This window comes from Sminthopsis crassicaudata, chromosome 4 (genome assembly GCF_048593235.1).
Source record: "Sminthopsis crassicaudata isolate SCR6 chromosome 4, ASM4859323v1, whole genome shotgun sequence".
Taxonomy (NCBI): domain Eukaryota; kingdom Metazoa; phylum Chordata; class Mammalia; order Dasyuromorphia; family Dasyuridae; genus Sminthopsis; species Sminthopsis crassicaudata.
In genome coordinates, this window is record NC_133620.1 from 244,723,458 (window position 1) to 244,743,974 (window position 20,517).

At 32.4% G+C, this 20,517-nt stretch overlaps 1 protein-coding gene across 1 annotated transcript in view; it reads left to right on the top strand.

The window, feature by feature from the left end:
* COL9A1 (collagen type IX alpha 1 chain) overlaps window positions 1-20,517 on the top strand; it is a 123,629-nt gene that overhangs the window by 38,398 nt on the left and 64,714 nt on the right. The window contains 6 exon segments of the mRNA XM_074310574.1: window positions 10,797-10,850; window positions 11,135-11,170; window positions 15,273-15,296; window positions 15,681-15,734; window positions 18,531-18,584; window positions 19,157-19,189. Coding sequence (XP_074166675.1) covers window positions 10,797-10,850; window positions 11,135-11,170; window positions 15,273-15,296; window positions 15,681-15,734; window positions 18,531-18,584; window positions 19,157-19,189 — 255 coding nt within the window.

Genomic DNA, 20,517 nt, shown 5'->3' on the forward strand with positions numbered 1-20,517 from the left:
CAGATGAGGAAACTGAGGCAAACTAAGGTTATATGAGTTGCCCTGAGTAACTTAATTAAGGGTCTCAATACTTGAACTCGTTTCTTCCTGATTTCTAGTCTAAAACTCTATCTAACCTATCTAAATTTTAGGTGCTTGAGGATACTTGAGCCCCAGAAGTGTGTAGTGCCTAGGACAGTACATGAACATATAGTTACTAAGTAGACACTTATTGATTGAATGGTTTATTTTTTTCCCTGCTGGGGAAGCTAAATATCTTCCTGTCCCCCTTACCTACTAATATTCATTTTAGGAAGTACTGCTGTTAACATTCCTTCACTTGTCTTTAAAAACTAGAGAGAGCCCTTGATTTTTAAAGGTAATTTTCAATATCTAAGAACCTCTGAAGATAGAAACAATGCTTTAATTTCAACTTTTAGATAAGACCTTATATATGTATTTTTTACTGAGGAAATTGGGGTTAAGTGACTTTTTTAGAGTTACACAGGCAGGAAGTGTTAAGTGTCTGAGACTAGATTTGAACTCAAGTCCTCCTCACTTCTGGGCTGGTGCTCTATCCATTACACCAACTAGCTGCCCATAAGACTTTATATTTTAAGAAAAGCTGCAGTTACTTTTCCCTGGAGTTAAAACATTTAATTAAACAAGATCTTCCCTATCAGTCAGTTACAATGATAATCTCTGTAAGCCATTTAATGCTTTGCTAGGCTGGCTCCCATTACATGTTAAAATGTTTTATTGGGCTTTTTATGAATGCAAAGTGGTAGCATTGTGAGGATTGGGAAAATGAATGTTATATTAGTCTTTGGGTAATATAAACTCAGACTCTATAATTAATTTGATTTCAGTTCCTGCTTTGACACATAATGACATCCTATGTACTGAACTGTGGTCTCATAATAAAATGAAAGGATAGTCAGTATGAAACTACTCAAACCAGCAGCCCTATTGCTTAGTGTAACAAATGATTTCTGTATGTATCAGAATGATACAGAATGAATACAATGATCAGAATGAATATATATAAGAACGTATTCATTTCTGAATCAAAGATAATTTCTTTCTCTTTTTAAAATAATAGCCTTTTATTTTTCAAAATACATGCAAAGATAGTTTTCAACATTCACTCTTGCAAAACCTTGTATTCCAAAATTTTCTCCCTCCTTCCCTACCTTCCCCATCCCCTAGACAGCAAGTAATCCAATATAGATTAAACATGTACAATTCTTCTAAATATATTTCCACATTTATTATGCTGCACAAGAAAAATCAAATGAAAAGGGAGAAAAAATGAGAAAGAAAAAAAAAAGCAAGCAAACAACAACATTAAAAAGGTGAAAGAACTATATTTTGATTCACATTCAGTCCCCATAGTCCTCTTTCTGGATACAGAAGTCTCTCTCCATAATAAGTCCATTGGAATTGGCCTGAATCACCTCATTGTTGAAAAGAGCCAAGTCCATCACAGTTGATCATCATATAATATTGTTTTTTGCTGTGAACAATGTTCTCCTGGTTTTACTCACTTCACTTAGCATCAGTTCATGTAAATTTCTACAGGACTCTTTGAAATCAGCCTGCTATTTGTTTCTTATAGAACAATAATTCCTTAGAATTATAGATAAATATAATGTTGTTTTAGTAATTTACTTGCCTGGAGCCATGAAAACTTGGTGTAGAATTAATTGGATTTTAAAAACAAAACTGAACTTGAATGAGTGTTATTCTTTTCTTTTTTGGTAACGAGCAACAATTATAATATCAACTCACATTATATAACACTTTATAGTTTACAAAATTCCTTTTCACAACAATCTTATAAATTTTACAATTTTCTTATAAATTTTTCCAGTTTTACAAATGAAGAAGTTGAGGTTTAGAGACTATAAATTACTTAACTAAGGTCAAGTACAATTTTCTGACTCTGAAACAATAATCTTCCTACAATCTCTCACTGAAAAAGAGAGAGAAAGACTATATTAGTACTATTACAATATTACATTTATGTGGCTCTTGATCATTCTTCTTTAGTTAAAGAATAAATTAGATACTTAGGAAAGGATACTAAATTTTTCATAGAACCATTCAGTTTAGTGCATCCAAAGAGTCTCCTGGTGGCTTGAAAAAGTTAATACAATGACTTCAAAAGGTCACTGTATCCTAATAAGCCTAATTTGTCATAGGAAACTTCTTTACTTTTCAATTTTGTGATTCGTAATTTTGAATATTTGTAGTTTGCAAAGGTGGTGAAGGCAAGTGTGGGTGACATATGGTCAGTTACTATCTCATTTTCTGTAGTACCAATACCAGTTTAAAATGTGGAAAACCTCCTCTTCTTTCATTTCAGCCTAATCTCTTAGGTCCTACCTTTCCACTTGAATCAGTGTCTCTCTGATGGTGAAACAAGACTGACTCTGGAATCACCAAGGAGGTTTAAATCTTGCCCCTGATAGTAACTACCAGTTATGAGTGTGGGCAAATCACTTTGGATTTGGGCAAATCTCCTGGATCTCAAGATTGGATTAAACATCCCTTCTAAAAAGAGAGCCATACGTTTTCTTCTAGGGGTGGAGGCAGAAAGTGTTGTAAATTTAGACAAGATGATCTCTACATTTCTTCCAGTTCAAGACTATGAACTGTCTTATTCCCAACTGATTTTCAACCCTTACCATAAACTTTCCAAGTAACTGACACATAAATTATGACCTTGAGTAGTTACTATTTACCAGTCATACTATTTGTACATATGTACAAGGATTCAGAGTAAGTCTTTCTTGTCAAAGAGTCTGTAGCTTACATGTACACATTCTCATTTGGGTCTTCTAGAATAGGATGAAAGGATAAGAGGATAGAAAGAGAAACAATAAAATAGAGATCTGTTCTCTCTCTCTCTCTCTCTCTCTCTCTCTCTCTCTCTCTCTCTCTCTCTCTCTCTCAGCCATCCCCACTCCTGGGTCTGCATCTAACTTGAGCTTATATGTTAGGGAAAGGGAACAGTAAAAACCTGAAAAGAGTATAGTGCTTAGGGATTTTCCTATTAATTAGTGGTTGGTCCTCTTTAGAAAGCTGTAAGAGATTCAAACTACATGAAAAACCTTTAAGATGGGGGGAAAACCTGGCTGAATAGTAAAAATGGGATTTTGTAGTTTTGCAGTTGTATAGCATTTTTCTTCCAAATACTTCCTAATTGGGTTACCTTACTTACTTGCTTACCTTAACTTCATGAAAACTATGTGAAGTTAATTGGTTGGATTTTATTAACCTTGTTTTATAGATGAGAAAACTGAGGCACTCAGCACGAATAAGAAAATTCGTCAGGGTCACCCTGCTAATTAGTAGTGGCAAAGACAGAATTAGAAACCAAGTTTTTCACTTTTTATTGCACCCCTTATGGAACCAGAAGACTGTTTAATTGAACATGGAGATCATTGACAATATCAAGAAGGAAGTTAATAGGCATTTAAAAGTAAAATAATTTAAAGTTGATCTTGCTATTTATGCTTTGTGGAATTTTTGGGAACTATGAATTAATCATAGGTGATTTTTTTGTATAACAGTGCAGTCTTCCTCTGGAGTTGGTATAACTTCTGGATTATCCATCAAGCAGCATGGCAGTGTGCAAATTGCTGAGAACATTCTATTTATCCTGTCTTCTGCCTATGACCTTCATTTTTATAACAGTTTAGAATATAAGCAATTCTTTCTTTGCTCTAGCAATGTGACCTAATGATATCCCTTTAAAAGAACATTGATAGAAGTTTGTTGTAAATTTGTTTTGAGAATAAGAAAAATCTTTTTCATATCTTTTTAAAAAATTGATTTCACTTATTATGTCTTTAAGACCAAAAGAAATGAAACCAATCCCCCAAAAGTTTGATGGTAACATTTTACTTAGAAAGGAAATTATTATCAATTATATTTCTGTACAAAGCATAACTATACATACATACATATGTCCATTAATGTGCATAAAGCCTTGCTATTATATACATATATGTATATATATATAATTTATAATAGCTAATATTTACATAGTACTTTAAGGTTTGAAAAGCACTATGCAAATATTAACTCATGCTCACAGTAACTCTGGGAGGGAGATACTATAATAAATGACACATAATATTTAGTATATTATTATGTATTATTATAGCTTAATATATAGCATTATATATATTATTACATAGAAATAATTGTGTAGATCTCCCAAAAAGATATGTCTATATTTGTGTGTCCATGTACATATATACATACATATATATCTGTACACATATATAACATGACTTTTTGGGCACATAATTATTTTGGTTTTCTTTATAACATCCCTCTGAAGCAGGTATAATTGGTTAGATTCAGAGTGCTTGGATTCTAGACAACCTCTTCCTTTTAGAAGTACAAGACATGCATTTATAAAGCCCTTGCTGGTTGTACATGTAAGCTACAGACTCTGTGACAGGAAAGACTTACTCTGAATCCTTGTACATATGTACAAATAGTATGACTGATATATAGCATTATATATATTATTACATAGAAATAATTGTGTAGATCTCCCAAAAAGATATGTCTATATTTGTGTGTCCATGTACATATATACATACATATATATCTGTACACATATATAACATGACTTTTTGGGCACATAATTATTTTGGTTTTCTTTATAACATCCCTCTGAAGCAGGTATAATTGGTTAGATTCAGAGTGCTTGGATTCTAGACAACCTCTTCCTTTTAGAAGTACAAGACATGCATTTATAAAGCCCTTGCTGGTTGTACATGTAAGCTACAGACTCTGTGACAGGAAAGACTTACTCTGAATCCTTGTACATATGTACAAATAGTATGACTGGTAGATAGTAACTACTCAAGGTCATAATTTATGTGTAGGTTATTTGGAAAGCATATGGTAAGGGTTGAAAATCAATTGGGAACAAGATAGTCAAAAAAACAGTGTTGAACTGGAACAAAAGTAGAGACCATTGGTCCAAATTCACAACATCCATTTTTAGATGTCAAAACTAAAGCCCAGTAAACTAACTAAACTTACATGGGTAATGAGTAACAATTCTGGCATTTGAACTCAGGTCCTCTGATTCCCACTCTCCCATGAGATTTGATGGGGCCAAATGATATAATGCCTTAGTACCTATCTATAGCATAAACTTCTCAATCTTTTCTGAACTAGATTGTAATCATGAATCTCTAAAGTCCTCCATTGCTATTTTTTGACCTCAGGAAGAATCTAAATGGAAGTGAATTGTAAGTGGTAGATATCTGTATTTTATTACTTCTAATTTCTGGAAAACCAAAGCTACCACATCAAGAATAATGTACTTAAATTTGATACATTAGGGAGAGTTCTTTTATGGACAGCTTTTTCTTTTATGTTCAGTAGACCAAATTTGAGAACTTGAGATCTTTTAACTTCAACAAAAGGATGTTGTTGCATCATATACCCAATGACATACCCAATATACTAAAGGCTTTCCTCTAAATTTCTCAGCATTGTGTGCTATGGAGTATGTGTGTTATCTACTAATCAAAGCATCATTGATCTGGAGTTATAAGACTATTCAGAGTCCATTTTGTTCAAACCTCTCACTTTACAGAGGAGGAAACTGAGACTCCAGACAATTACCTAAGCATCCAGTTTTTTGGTGTGAGATGTGGAATTTGAATCCATTTCCTTTGATTGCAAAGTCGGTGTTCTTCTCACTCTACCACTTTGTCTCCTATTTTCTGTTGTCATTACATGCCCGGATTACCTCCTTTTCTAGTCAGTCTTCTCAGATAAATCCTTTATATTGCTTGTCCTGTCCAATTCTTTGTGGATCACATTGCAGCCTACTCAGAACTATCAGGATCCCCTCCACTCTCCATTGTTCCATATTTGGTGCACAACTTTAATTTTTGGATTACTTTAGTAATATTCTATGACATCCAGGCATATGGCATCTCTGGAAGAATATTCATGTTAAAAAGCTAGGCTTTTATTTTAGAGAGAAGCTTGAGGCCATTAAAAGTATACTTTATTTTCTAGAGTTCCTTAAGCCCATTTTTTCCCTATGATGTTCAATTCAATATCTTTCCTTAGTGTCTCTTGAAGATTTAAATGCTGATGGATAAGCTCTATTGGATACACTTTTGACAGTATGTCATAGTTTGGACATTGGACATTTTCTTTTATGGCTATTTTAACTGAATTTTTTCAAATTATTATGGATCTCATTCAGGACACTATTGGGACAGTTCAACTCAAAGATAAATATTCACTGAAATACAAAAGGGGAATTTGCTTAAGCAGATAACTACTTTTCATTAGGAACTTGGCTTTAATGATTTCTAATAGCAAATCACATACATATTATGGTCAACCAGAGAATACATCAAAGGGAAAGGAGTACAATTAAGTTTCATGAGAGGAAAAGACTCATTCAGAGAGAATATTGAGAACAAGAAGAGTCAGTCTTAGTGGGATGCTTCTGATTAGGCAGAAAATACAAGAGGAAAAGGGTCTCTTAACCTTTTAGTTTTCAGAAAAATTATGGGAGCTCTGAGAATAATGGAGGAGAAAATTTTTCTTAGTTTTTCTCCAAAATAAGGAGAAAAAAGCAACATAATTACCCTTTCCAAAAGAAACAGGAATGAAAATATGAAAGAACAGAGAAGAATGAAAATAAAAAGTGGGAAGAAATCAAACCATTGATGAAAAAGCATTTATCAAGACTTTTTGTTGCATCCAAGATAAAATATAAAATCCTGTTTCACTTTTAAAATCTTTTATAACCTGACCCATTCCTGTCTTTCTACTCTTCTTATAAGTCTTCACTTTTATGTACTCTTAGATCCAGTGTCATTGACTTCCTTGCTGTTCCTCAAAATAACACTCCATCTCTTGACCTTAGGACATTTTCACTGGCTTTCCCCCATTCTTGGAACTCTCTTCTTACTTACCTCTACCTACTGGCCTCCTTGGTTTTCTACAAGTTCTCCTCTAAAGCCTGTCTTCTACAGGAAGCTTTTCCCATTCCTCTTTAATCTTAATGCATTTCCTCTGAGATTATCTCCAATTTATTCAGTATATATCTTGTTTGTACATAATTGTTTATATGTTGTCTCCATCATTAGAGGTTCTTGAGAGCAGTACTGTTTTTGCATTTCTTTTTATTCCTAGTACTTTGCTTTGTGGAACATAGTAAATGCTTAATATAACTTGACTTACAGTGTGTGTGTGTGTGTGTGTGTGTGTGTGTGTGTGTGTGTGTGTGTGTGTGAGAGAGAGAGAGAGAGAGAGAAAGAGAAAGAGATTTCTATTTTACATATATATATTATATTTCAAGACATAAAATATGGAGATATTAATTATCACCTTTTACTTTCCAATGGGATTATTTTGTATATATATATATATATATGTGTGTGTGTGTGTGTGTGTGTGTGTATCCCATAGGGATATATAGAAATAATCTTTGCTCTAGCATAAATCTTTCAGTTTCAGTCATTCCTTCAGGGATTTGTTTATTCTCTATGTCCACATCTTAGCTGAACAAAACATGATTCCAGGGTATGAAGATATCTTCTTACAAGGACCAACCTGGACTGGGGTGGGAGAAACTTGTAGGGATCCATATTAGATTGTATTCTGCCAAGTCTTGGTCTTGAATTACCAATTGACTACATAGTTTTTCTGGGCCTATTTTTTAAAATTCCATTTTGATCCTGAGTAATGTTAGTTCCAGAAATGCCGATTGCTGTAATATATTTTCATGCTATTTAAGAAGTATAATAGTCAGATGTTTGGTTAACCACATGGGAACTTACCTTTTATGAGAATGATGTAGTTGTCAGAAAAGTTCTGCCCCTTATCTTTGTGAGGCTGCTTTTCCAATCCTTTTAAAGAAAGGATATCAACCTGGGATCCAGTCAGTAGTCTGATGTAGCACACAAAACCATTGTCGTGGTTTCAATATTTCTTTTATAAGCATTCTAGCAAGCCTTCTCTAACAGATGAAAGAGCTGAATCTTTGGGAATTCACCCCACTGGTCTTACAATATTTATGTACAGAATTATGCTTGTAGATAAGTTATAACGAGCGACATTCTTATAGTAGTCATATTTGGACCCAGGATTAAAAAATGTATCTTATTTTGTACATACATTTTCAACAAAGATGTGATTTATTTGGTTAAAATTAAGATAGCAGTTTTGATTTTATAATAGGAACTCAGCAAGTGGCCATTTGTCCTGTTGCCAAATTATAATCTTGTAATTAGATTATGAAGCTTAAAAAATCAAAGAAAGCTTGTCAAAAATTCTTGCTGTTCTGCTTGTCTGAGTTTTCTCCCCTTTGGTAAATGTCCAGTAATTAACTTTATGAACTCAAATCTTTCCCTTTTCATTTTCTTTATCTACATGATTATTACAGAAAATTAATTGTTATGGAGAAGTATAAAGGAACAAGTAATGAAATAAATTCCAAGATATTCCAAGATGAATGGTTAGCTTAATATAAAAAACACCCTTCTCTATGCCTTTAGGTGGAGAGCATGAAAGATTTAATGTAATTTTTTTTGTTCTTAATAATCTTCTATTTAGGTATGGCTTTCAAGCTTTTCAAAGATTTTCTTACATTGCCACTACTATTCCCAAGATATTGTTTAATATTTTCTATTAAGAACTAGTTAATAAGTGATTCTCAGAATATATTATATATACTTTTTTTTACTAAGTCAAAAAAGAAAGTTACAATTGTTGACTTTAATTGTAGTTGCCAACCCACAACTAGAAATGAATAAGAATAAAGAAAAGTTTAAAAATGGAAAACAGTAAAATAAATTTGTTTTGCTAAATATAGAAACTTACACACACAAGTTTGACAATATTTCTCTAAATTCAGCTATACTTTAATAATCCAGCACTAACCAAAATAAAATAAATAATAAATTTCATTTGTAGAAATACATAATGATTTGCAAAGTGCTTTATGTATATAAATACATGTAGGGGTTCTCAAACTACAGCCCGTGGGCCAGATGTGGCCGCTGAGGACATTTATGGAGCCTGCCGGATTATGGCAAGTGGGCTGAGAGGGGGAGACAGAGGGTGAGGTTTTGTTTTTACTTTAGTCCGGCCCTCCAACAGTCTGAGGGACAGTGCACTGGCCCCCTACTTAAAAAGGTGGGGGACCACTGAGAATGCTGAACCTGGTATCAAAAAGACTCAAGTTGAAATCTGATCTCAAGCATTTACCAACTGTGTAATCTTAGGCAAGTCATTTAAAACAACACACCAACACACAAACAAACAGACAAAACAAAACAAAACAAAAAAACCAAAAAAACTTTTGTCTGCCTCAGTTTTCTCATCTGTAAAATGGAGATTATAATATCACTTATTTCCCAGGGTTGGGAAGTATAAAATTAAATAAAATTTGTAAAGTATTTCACAAACTTTAAAGCTTTATATAAGAGCTATTTAGCTATTATCTTATTTAATTCTCATAATGGCCCTCGGATCAAGTTGCTTTAGTTTTATTGTTACCTCCATTTTACAGATCAGAATATTGAGATTCAGAGAGATTAAATAATTTGACTGTGATGACATGACTAATAAGTATTAATGAGCCCAGTTCTCTCTTGATTTTGGACCTAGTGTGTTTGTTCTCTAGTAATGCTTCTCAATACAGGGAATCTGGAGTAACGATGAAGTATCGAAAAATCATAGTATATACATAGAATTTTATAATAATAGATTTAAGTTTTGAATTCAAGTAGGATTTGTTTGGTATGTGAATATCAATGAATATATTTTCATAGGATTTAGAGTTGGGGATACCTTAGAGGTCATCTCGTACAACTCCTCTTTTTACAGATGATAAAATTGAGGTCCAGTGAGAAGCTCCTTGTCTTAGTTCACACAGCTAGTTAGTGACAGAACCTGACTTGACATTCAACCATTTTCTATCATTATACTCCTACATTTCTTTTTCCAAGGAAAAGAATGTAAACTCAGGCATGAGAATGATGCATTACAACCAAAAGGGTAAATAGATTTACTCAAGCATTACCTTTGAGACTATTATATATCCTTTGATCCATGAATGTCCTGTCTAGAATGCAATTACATTTTATCTAGCATGAATGAAAGAAGGTAAATGCACCAGGTTTCTATGTTATAATGAAAACAATTTATAGGATCGCTTCTGAGGAGCTTAAAATATTTTACCAACATTTCATTATACTCAAAACATTATTGTGAGTAGGGAGATGGTGAGTGTTCAAATATCATTTCTATTTTACATATAGAAAAATAAAGTGCGCTTACTAGTTGAATGTGGAACTAAGATAAAAATGCATATTCTGCAAATGACCATACTTCATTATGAAGGCTTTTATATCATAATGAATTATCCCTAACAATATTTACAATATGGAGACAGAAGAAATCAGTGAAATATAATAGATGTATTGAGCATTGTGATAAATGATTTATTTCACTAGAACAGACAGATTTTTTTTTAATATAAAGAGCAAAAGATTGAATTGGTCACAATGTCCTTGTGAAATGAAAATGTATTACTAGATTGATTTAATTTCATTGTCCATAAACAGGCAAAAGTCATTAGAGTTTACTATTCTTTGAATAAAAATATAGTTGTATTTCTGTGAAGCTATTTACATAATTAGTTTGGAAACATCATAATAATATTTAATGTTTAAGTTAAATTTGTTGCATAGCAATTTACCATAGAATTATATGAGATAACATTGACATTACACATATCATTTTGAAAGGGTTTGACAGGACCTGATGGATCACCTGGTGCAGTTGGTCCAAGAGGACAAAAAGTAAGTTAAAAACCTTTTCTTAAATGTTTAAGACTCATTTTGGGGAAAATGTATTTAAGCATGTCAGTTTAGTTTTCAATAATAGAAATAATCCTATTGATGAAGAAATGTCTTTAAATAGCCCATAAATATTTTTTCATTTATAAAAATGCTATGATACCTTACACAGGCAAACCTCACTCCCTAACACATTTATTTTCTCTCTTTCTCTCTCACACATATATCCACATATGTACACATTCTTCTGAATATTTAAATAAAAAGAAATTATTTTATGTTTTTAGGGAGAGCCTGGAGTCCCAGGATCACGTGGATTTCCAGTAAGTAAAAATGTTTAGATACTATATGGATGAAATAAAAATGTGATAATGTTTAATTCTGCCTCAATGATATTCCTGGTGAAATGTTTTACATAGAAATATAGTTAAAAGTTTTGACTGATAAAATGAATATTCTATAGCAATTAGTTGCATGGAATTAAATGGAACACCACCCTGAAATTTATTATAATGGAATTTTACTTTTTTCTGTAAGTGGAATAATTCTGGACAAATTTAAATGTGCAGTATAAAGTACATAGACGAACAATACAGTATTCAGGGGTTGATTGGTTACTATTCAGTCTGCTTAAGTGTTCCTTTTCTTGGAAACCCAATCTTTTGTTATAGAAGAAAATCATTCTTGCATAATGGCATGAGAGAAAAACCATACCCTAAGATAAACCAAGAGCAGAGGTCCAATAGTCATGAATAAATTGTGGTACCCTCCCTCAATCTTGGTTTTAACTCTAATGAAAAATAGTTTTCCTGGGAGTTCTTATCCTGTTCTCGTACTTGTCATTTCTCCATTGTACCTACCATTAGGCTGAGATTTATTAATGGGGTCAGACATTCAACATAGATCACTGTAACTGTGCCTCTCAGAAGGAATGAGCTGGAAAACTACTTTTCATCCATTGGCTCTTTGTAAATCTACATCTTTCTTCCTTTTCTTTGACTTATTCTGCTATATCTTAGCATCTATTCACTTTCCTATAAGACTTTCATATACTATCAGTTATTTTCTGAAGCAAATAACTTGCACTACTTTTTCTTCAACCATATCTCTTGAATTGTTAAATTTGTAAAGTCCAAATCTTTTTACTCATTTGAAAAATGCTGACTAGTAGTCTATAGCCAAACAATATGTTTTCATTTTCTGTTTAGAAAAACACCACTTCCATATTTTATTATATAAATCTGATTGTTCTGTATAAGAATTATGTACAAATAAGTGTAATTCTTCAATAAGTACTGTTTACAAAATGAATAATACTTTTGAAAACGTGTAAGTTATCTCTGACAGTGTCTCAACTGTTATTGATTCATTATCTAGCCCCGTGCATAATGGTAACCAAATAAAGATTCACTTAATGAAGGATTGAATGAAAGAGTGAATAACTAGACAATTCAGTTAAAATTATCAAACTAATTGCTTGCCTTACTAAATATTTTCTTTCTCTGTCTCTCTTTTTACCTTATCCCTTTTTACTTTGTCCTCCTCCCACCTTCCATCTCCTACTTCATGTTCCCCTCCAACAGTCCCCCCATTCTCTCCTCTAATGATGAAATTTAATCCACACTCCCATCAAAAGTCTCCCACATCCTCTCCTCTCACCCTCCCAAATCCCAATCCTTATACCCTTCTAAAAGTCCCTTCCCATTTTAAAAAAAAACACCCCAAACTCATTGCCTGTTTTATAGACAACCTTCACCAAGAGAATTCCTATCATCCTGCAGTCATTCAACAATCAACATTCAACAGTATTAATTAAGCACTTAGTGGCAAGAACTGTAGTTGCTAAGTGCATCGGAATGGACTTTGGATGATACAAATGGTCTGTCATCTGTTGCCAGGATAATACCAAAAGTAATTTTTTTCAAAAGACTTTTATACACATTATTTAATTTATTTAGATCTTTAAAATAATCTTAGAAGGCAGGCAGGGGATGGGTCTTCTTCGTTCCCCTGCTTTACTTTGTAGATAAGGAAACTTACATCATTGATGTAGTATCTTGCTTAAGTTTATATGTCTAAGAAGTGTTACAGTGAAGAATGGAGTTCAGGCCCTCTGACTCCTAAAATGGCCATTATAATGGACTGTGTGATACTTTGCAAAGGTAGCAGGAAAGATGACTGATTCTGAGGCATCTACCTGGGAGAAAAAGAATCAGAAAAGAAGAGTTAAAAAAACCAGGAGAGCTCTCAGGAGAAAAAGATTAGATGGAGACAAAGAAAAGAGGATGGTATTCTAACTAGAGGACAAAAATAAATGCAAAAGTATATAAATAATACAAAACACATTGCATGACTTGATTCAAGATCAAATTTAGTATGGCAAAGTATGGAGGGGTGAGACATTTTTAATTCTCAAAAGTACTCTAGTGAAAGAAGTCTATGACATAAATTTCCAATTGTTTAAAAGATTTGATGTCTCTTCTTAGCCACAGACTTGACTATTTTGTGCTTCATGAATGCACAAAAATTTTTTAAATAAACTCATCTTTTTGGAACTAATAAATCACATTTATAAGTTTATAAAAGTGGAAATTGAGCATAGTGGATAAAAAGCTGACTTCCAAGCCAAAAAGGCCTGGGTTCAAGTTTCACCTCTGATACATATTGACTGTATGACCTTAGCAAATCACTCAATTTCCTAGTATTCTAATCTACCTTATGAGACTACAAATTGAAGATGCTGACTTGCAGTTATTGAGGGAATTTTATCACTTAGAAGTTTTCTATCAAGTGCTATCAAATTCAAGTAGAAAGAGACACTTCAGAAAACCACAAATTAACACTCTATGTTATGTTATATTTTTCACTTATTTTGTTAAACATTTCTTAATTATATTTTAAATTGATTCTGCCAGCATTGGGGAGTTTGACAGGCTACTTGCTGTCTTGTTTGACACTTCTGTGACTATCTCAGTGAAAGTAGATCCAGTTTTTATCCTATTCCATACTGCAGTCATAATTATATGAAGGTGAATTGCATTTGAAAACATGAAAAAAATAGCATTTTAAACCATCATCAAATGTGACGCTTTCTATAAGCAAAATTGTATGACTTCATTTACTTTCATTAAAAGAAAGAAAATATTTTAAAAGGAACATCTTGCTGATTCTTCTTCTCAAGTCCTCCCCCATTGCCTGCTCCATTGTAGGTACAGCTGACGTTGGGTTTTTGAAGACTTTGACAACTGAACTCAAGCCCTGGTAGATTCTCTTGTACCAAAAAGACTTTTGGTATTGTCCTGGCAAAGACTTTTGGTATTGTCCTGGCAACAGATGACAGACCATTTGTATCATCCAAAGTCCATTCCGCTGCACTTAGAAACTACAATTCTTACCACTAAGTGCTTAATTAATACTTGTTGAATGACTGCAGGATGATAACTCTCTTTATCTCTATAATGCATAAACATCATCTCCAAAATGAGAAATCGTTGTGATTTGGGTAATTAGAAATAATAACCATACTATTGAAATCACAGGTCTTTGAAATATTGGGGAGAAAAATCTTACTGGTTAGTTTATCTCTCCAGGAACTAAACCTTTTAGAAATGAAGACTTGTTTGCCTTTTTTTTGGAGAAATAATTCATTTTATATTAAACATTTTTTAAAAGAGCAATATAATGTCTATCTTTGGTGGTATGGTTTAGAATTTATTTTCTTTAAATTTTAAAATTTTATTTTGTATTTATTAAATAAAAAAGACAGAATAAAAAGATTATTTCCATTAATACTGAATAACATAGAAAGAGGAGTCTGTGTAAGACCATGAATTTCATTTTGCACTGTTTGCTTTAAAAAAAACAACACACTGTGCAATAAATACTAACATCATTTTCAAACATCTCTTGCTTTTCGGTACTTCCTTTTAAGTTTTCTTCTATTTTTCTGCTATGAAGTTTTAATTATTTTTCTCCCTCTCTCCCCACCTTGGCATAGATAAGACTACCCTTTGACACAAACATGTATACACACACACACACACATACACATACATACACACATATTTATGTAAAACTATTTTATACATATGAATATACATATGAATTCTTGGGATGTGAATAGAATAGCATCTTCCTTCATAGGTCTTTGATTTGAGTATTTATAATACTTTAGATGACAATCATTCAAAGTTGTTCTTAGAAAAATATTGCTGTTACTTTGTACCATATTCTCTTGGTTCTCCTCATTTCACTTTTCATTATTTCATGCAAGTCTTTTTATATTTTTTCTAAAATTAACCAGTTTATCATTTTCTAGTACAATAGTATTCCACATTTATTTTCAAGAAATATCTCTATGTGTCTATTTACATGTACATGAATAAATGATACTATATAAAACAAATAAAATTTTTATTTTTTCAGGGTCGTGGTATTCCTGGACCACCAGTAAGTATAATTTTATAGAACAATTAGCTTATTTAAAAAGATGAAGTTAGAAAAAAAGAATGGTCCATCTTTTGCTCTATTAGGTTTGTTCCATAAATAATATTCTGCCATGTGGTACTTTTGTTGCTCACCTGTCTTTTGGTGACTATAAATATTTTCCATTGTTTTGTGGCAATCCTCTTATGCTATGTGTTTCAGGATAGAAAATTATTTTTGGATTAGTTTATGAAATATTTGGTCCACACAAAGTAATTGGTCATTTATGGAACATGTTACTATCTCGTTGAGAGACCAGTGGCCACATACCTCTAAATCAGATTTTAAACATCATTTGATCAAGTATTTTTTTCAAAAAATAATTTCCTTTTAATTTATTAACTTTAGGGACCTCCTGGTGCATCAGGACTTCCTGGAGAACTTGGACGTGTGGGACCATCTGTGAGTAAAATGGATTATTTCTCAATAAATGTTTGTTGACTTGTTGGAAGATATCAAAAAGAAAGAAATTGTAATAAATATGCAAACTTGTTTGTGTAGAACTATTGCCTTTAAGTAATAATATTGATGGATTCTTAGAACAGGAATATCACTTTGCTTTTGTCTGCTGCTTTTTTTTTTCATAGTATGGTCTAGCATATCCTTATTTTCATTGTTTTAGCAAATCTTTAAAGCAGTAAAGCAGTTCAGGGACAAGGAGTTCATAAGATCAAAGCTTTTTTCATAATAATAACTAAGATATTTTAATTTCTAGTGTAATGCATATCAGCAGATAGAACCTTCAAAAACAGAAGCCCTTTGGAGGGAATCCTCAATAATTTTTAAGAATGTAAAGGTCCTGAAACCAAAAGAGTTGAAAACTATTGGTTTAATGTTAGTATAGCAGCTACTGCCATATGTAAGTTGCCAGAGGTTACACAATTCTCTAGAACACCATGGATAGAGAGCTAGCTGCACCTGGAGTCAGGAACTTCTGAGTTCAAATATAGCCTTAAGCACTTATTAGCTATGTGATCCTTGGCAAGTCACATAATCATTGTTACCTCAGGTTCCTTATCTATAAAATGAACTGGAGAAGAAAATGGCAAATCCTTCTAGAAATAATTATATTAATAATAATATTATTATTATACATTATATATATATAATATTAATAAAATAAAAAACAAAAATAAAAGCAACCTTTCTCTCCCAAAAAACAATCTGAATGGGGAAGAAAGAGTAGGACATAATTGAATAAGTCACTTAATCCTTAGGCAAAGTGTTTTTTTTAGATATTTGTATGAAATCAAGAATTAGTGGTCTAAAATTATGACCACATATTAAAATGTCATGAATACAATGATAATAGTAGCAGCAGATAATTTATGTGAATTTAAAGTTTTAAAAATACTTTAGATTCATCATCACATTTGACTTTTATAACAACCTCATAAAGAAGAAAGCATATTTTTTATTATCCTATTTTACAGATAGGGAAACTGATGTTCAGAGAGTTGAAGTAACTGGCTTAAGATCTCACAATTAATAAATAATAGAATTGGAATTAGACTAATTCCTAATGTGGCTTGTGAGAACTAATTGTTACATTGTCAGTATGAGCATTTATATCTTGGAAATACACAAAATTCACATTAGGGCTTGATTTATCCTTCTGTTGATTGTCTAGGTTTAAGAAAGTGATAATTAAGCAGATTAAATTTTAAGTGTAAATTATGTACATTCTCCTTCCCTATCTGAAGATGAAAACATTTATTAGTATATTCCCAGCTGTAATTCAAATCTAGATTTCTCTGTGAAAAGCCAAAGCTCATTATATTGAGAGCTTCTTCTCTATCACATAGAACCACCCAGAATCATATTTACATCCATTAGGGTTAAAGTTTTGGGTATCAGATTAAAATGGATATATTTTCAATTGAAATTCATTCTGAGGGGCAGCTAGGTAGCATAGTGGATAGAGCACCACCCCTGAATTCAGAAGGACCCGAGTTCAAATGTGACCTCAGACACTTAACATTTTCTAGCTGTGTGACCCTGGGCAAGTCACTTAACCCCAGCCTCAGGGGAAAAAAAAAAAGAAATTCATTCTGGATTTCAGAATCCATTGAAATCATAGTGTATTTACTCAGCACACTTTATATGTGGATCCTCTTTGCTATAAAGTATAAAACTATGGATAAAGAACACTTTACATATGCCAAAGTAAAATATATAAAATGTCAACTCTTTTGCTAAGCATTTCATAATTGTTATAGTAACATCATATGAATGTTTAGAATTTGCAAACTCCATAAGGGTAGAGACTGTACTACATCTTCTTCACAGCACTAGCAGAGTACATATAATATTAGAATTGGTTAACTCTAGGGTCAAGACTGAAAGGCGGAAAGTCACACTAGAGAGAATAAGGAAGAAGAACAAGCTAGAACAGAAATAATTGCAATAAGTTTGCAGTGAGAATAAAGAAGTTTAGGAAAAAGGAGGAAGAGAGAGATAAAAAGGCAGCAAATTATGAACAGAGAAATGACTCTGAGAGATCAACATTTTAACAATTTTAGATGATAGTAAGATATAAGGAATCACTACATCTTTGGATAGGTTAGGTAGAGTGGGAAACATTTGAAATAATCATAAGATGGGAATTATTCAAGTTTTTGTTAGTAACTTCTTGTGGCAGAACAGGAAGAAGGAAATCACATGCTATGCGTAAATTCTGATGTCAAAACCAGTTAAAATACAATGCCAGTCAGAATTTTCTGAGTGAGTATAATAACAACTGAACTGATGAATAAGATATGAAAAACACTGGCATGGGAAAGGCTTACTGCAAAGACTTACCTATTTCTCATTTGAGGGTATTTTTTTTTCATGATGAAGGTAATATTATTACTACAATATAGTATTCACAATACCATTAATGTTTACTGGTTTTATCAATAACTATAAAAATTAAGCAGAATTTCCTTTCTAATTTACGTTTGATTCAAATATCCAAAAAAATGGGCTTTTCTATATTTCTATGTTCAGGTCTAGACTCATTTTATTAGCTTGAGAGATGGAACTCATTCATTATCTTGCTCTTGTTCCATGGAAATTATTAGATTAGGAAAGACTCATTGATTTCCTTGCTTGCTTTAAGCATTTGATGAGTTTTGTGGGTCTTTATGTACCACATCATTTCTTCTCTATTTTGTCATTTGTTTAAACATTTGCTTCTATATTTCCAATATTTAGGGTGATCCTGGAAGAAGAGGACCACCTGGCCCTCCAGGTCCCCCAGGACCAAGTGTAAGTGCTCTTAACCTTGTGATCTTTCTGTGGTCCATAGAGTCAAACTTTACAAATGTAGTTATAGAGCAAAGAAAGGAATGAATGTAAACATAAAGCACCACTATTATCCCTTATTTATAACTATCATCATTTCCCAATGTGGCTATCTATTTTCATCTCTTATTAATGGCATGAATCCTTTAAATATAGAAAATATGTGGAAAAATAATGTTTTACAGAATAAGAAATTTTAAAAATAAGATCAAGATAGGATTGGATGGATTCATTTGCCTTCAGGGAAACGTCCTTCCTAAAAACTTTATGGGGAGAAATCCCTCAAAGTATGAAAAAGCACTTATAGAGCTCCCTTAAAAGACTAATACAATTATTAGGAGATTTTGGATTTTCTATGATATTCCTAAATATTTCACATTGCCTTGTCTTGTTAATTGTGCAATATCTTCATTTATTTTCATGGCAGATGCCTCTGCCACCATTTAGCCACAGATATTTGAACTAATTATATTTATTTTACTTGAAAAGTTATGATCCTGAATATTCTGTAACTTGTTTTCTTTTTATTTGCTTAGGGAACAATTGGACTTCATGATGGAGATCCCCTGGTAAGATGTTAGTTTTTATGAATAAAATTGTCAGCCAAAAACAGTATGTTCCTTTTTTAGGAAGCAGACTTTCATCTGATATCTAGATGAACAAATAATTTGTATCCAAGCAGTTTCCTAGTGGATAATACAGGATTTAGTTGGGTTTTTTTCCATGCATGAAATTATTCCATTCTTGTTCCATGATCCTTTGAAACTGACCAATGTTTATTATTTATTTCATTTCCCCTATTTCAGAGGTGAACTATTTTATATTTAGAAAATTTTGTGTCTGGATCTATGATTTCATTAATGTAGGGAATTGGTGGTATGGAAACTGCCTTTATTGATGTGACTCAGCCACTCATTTGTAACATAGTCTTAAATTGCTTGGGTAGCAATTAAATAACTTGACCGTAAATTCATACAGCTTATATAGTTTACTGGTAGAACTTGAACCTAGGTCTTTGGCTCCAAGCCAATTTCCTCATCTATTATACTATAGTATTTTGTTTTAGGTTGTTATCATTTTTGTTTCTGGGCCTTTGAATTCATTAATTTAGAGAACTTCTTATGAGCAAATTGCTTCCAATAAAGCAGATCTATAGGTGATCAACTAGACAGAGAGTGGGAAAGATGGGTTGCATCTCAACATCCTTGTGATAGCCATTCATGATGATTGTCTTTAACATAATTGCATGTACCCTTATGATGGTGACCCAGGTTCCCCTACTTTGCCTTCTGACTCCACTTTGTGAGCTCCTAATCTCTCCTTTACTATACTAAACAATAGGTGCCTCAAGGCATTTATAATCTAATTACACCTAGACATCTATTGCTACAATTCTATTGGTACCATTGGGAAAGTAGGATTTTCCTACCTACTTCAATCCCAAAATACCCTCTATTCCCTAGAATAGATCCCTGCTGGGATATATGCCTTTTTGAGAATATGCTGGGGGTAATCAACTCAAATTAAGGTCTCTGTCTCATTCTTATTTTCATTTTGAGTCAGATGAGAAGGACATGTGTATAATTTATAAATAAATGTAAATGTATTGTGAGTATGTGCTAATTTTTTTTCTGTTGGGTTTTATGAATTAAAAAGTTTGGAGATCATTAACCTAGGATGCTAAGATATGAAACCTAGACCTTTAGGTCTAGTTCTTTAGTTACTATACCATTTTTTGCATCTCATTTAATGTGCTAGTGATTAATATTAGTGAAATAGGCTACTGAATTAATGAAATGAAATTTTGAAAGGAGATATATTGAATACATTCTGATGAATTTAATTTTCTTGGTGTGCCAATTGAAACTTCTTAATATTTTTATTTAATTAGCCTATT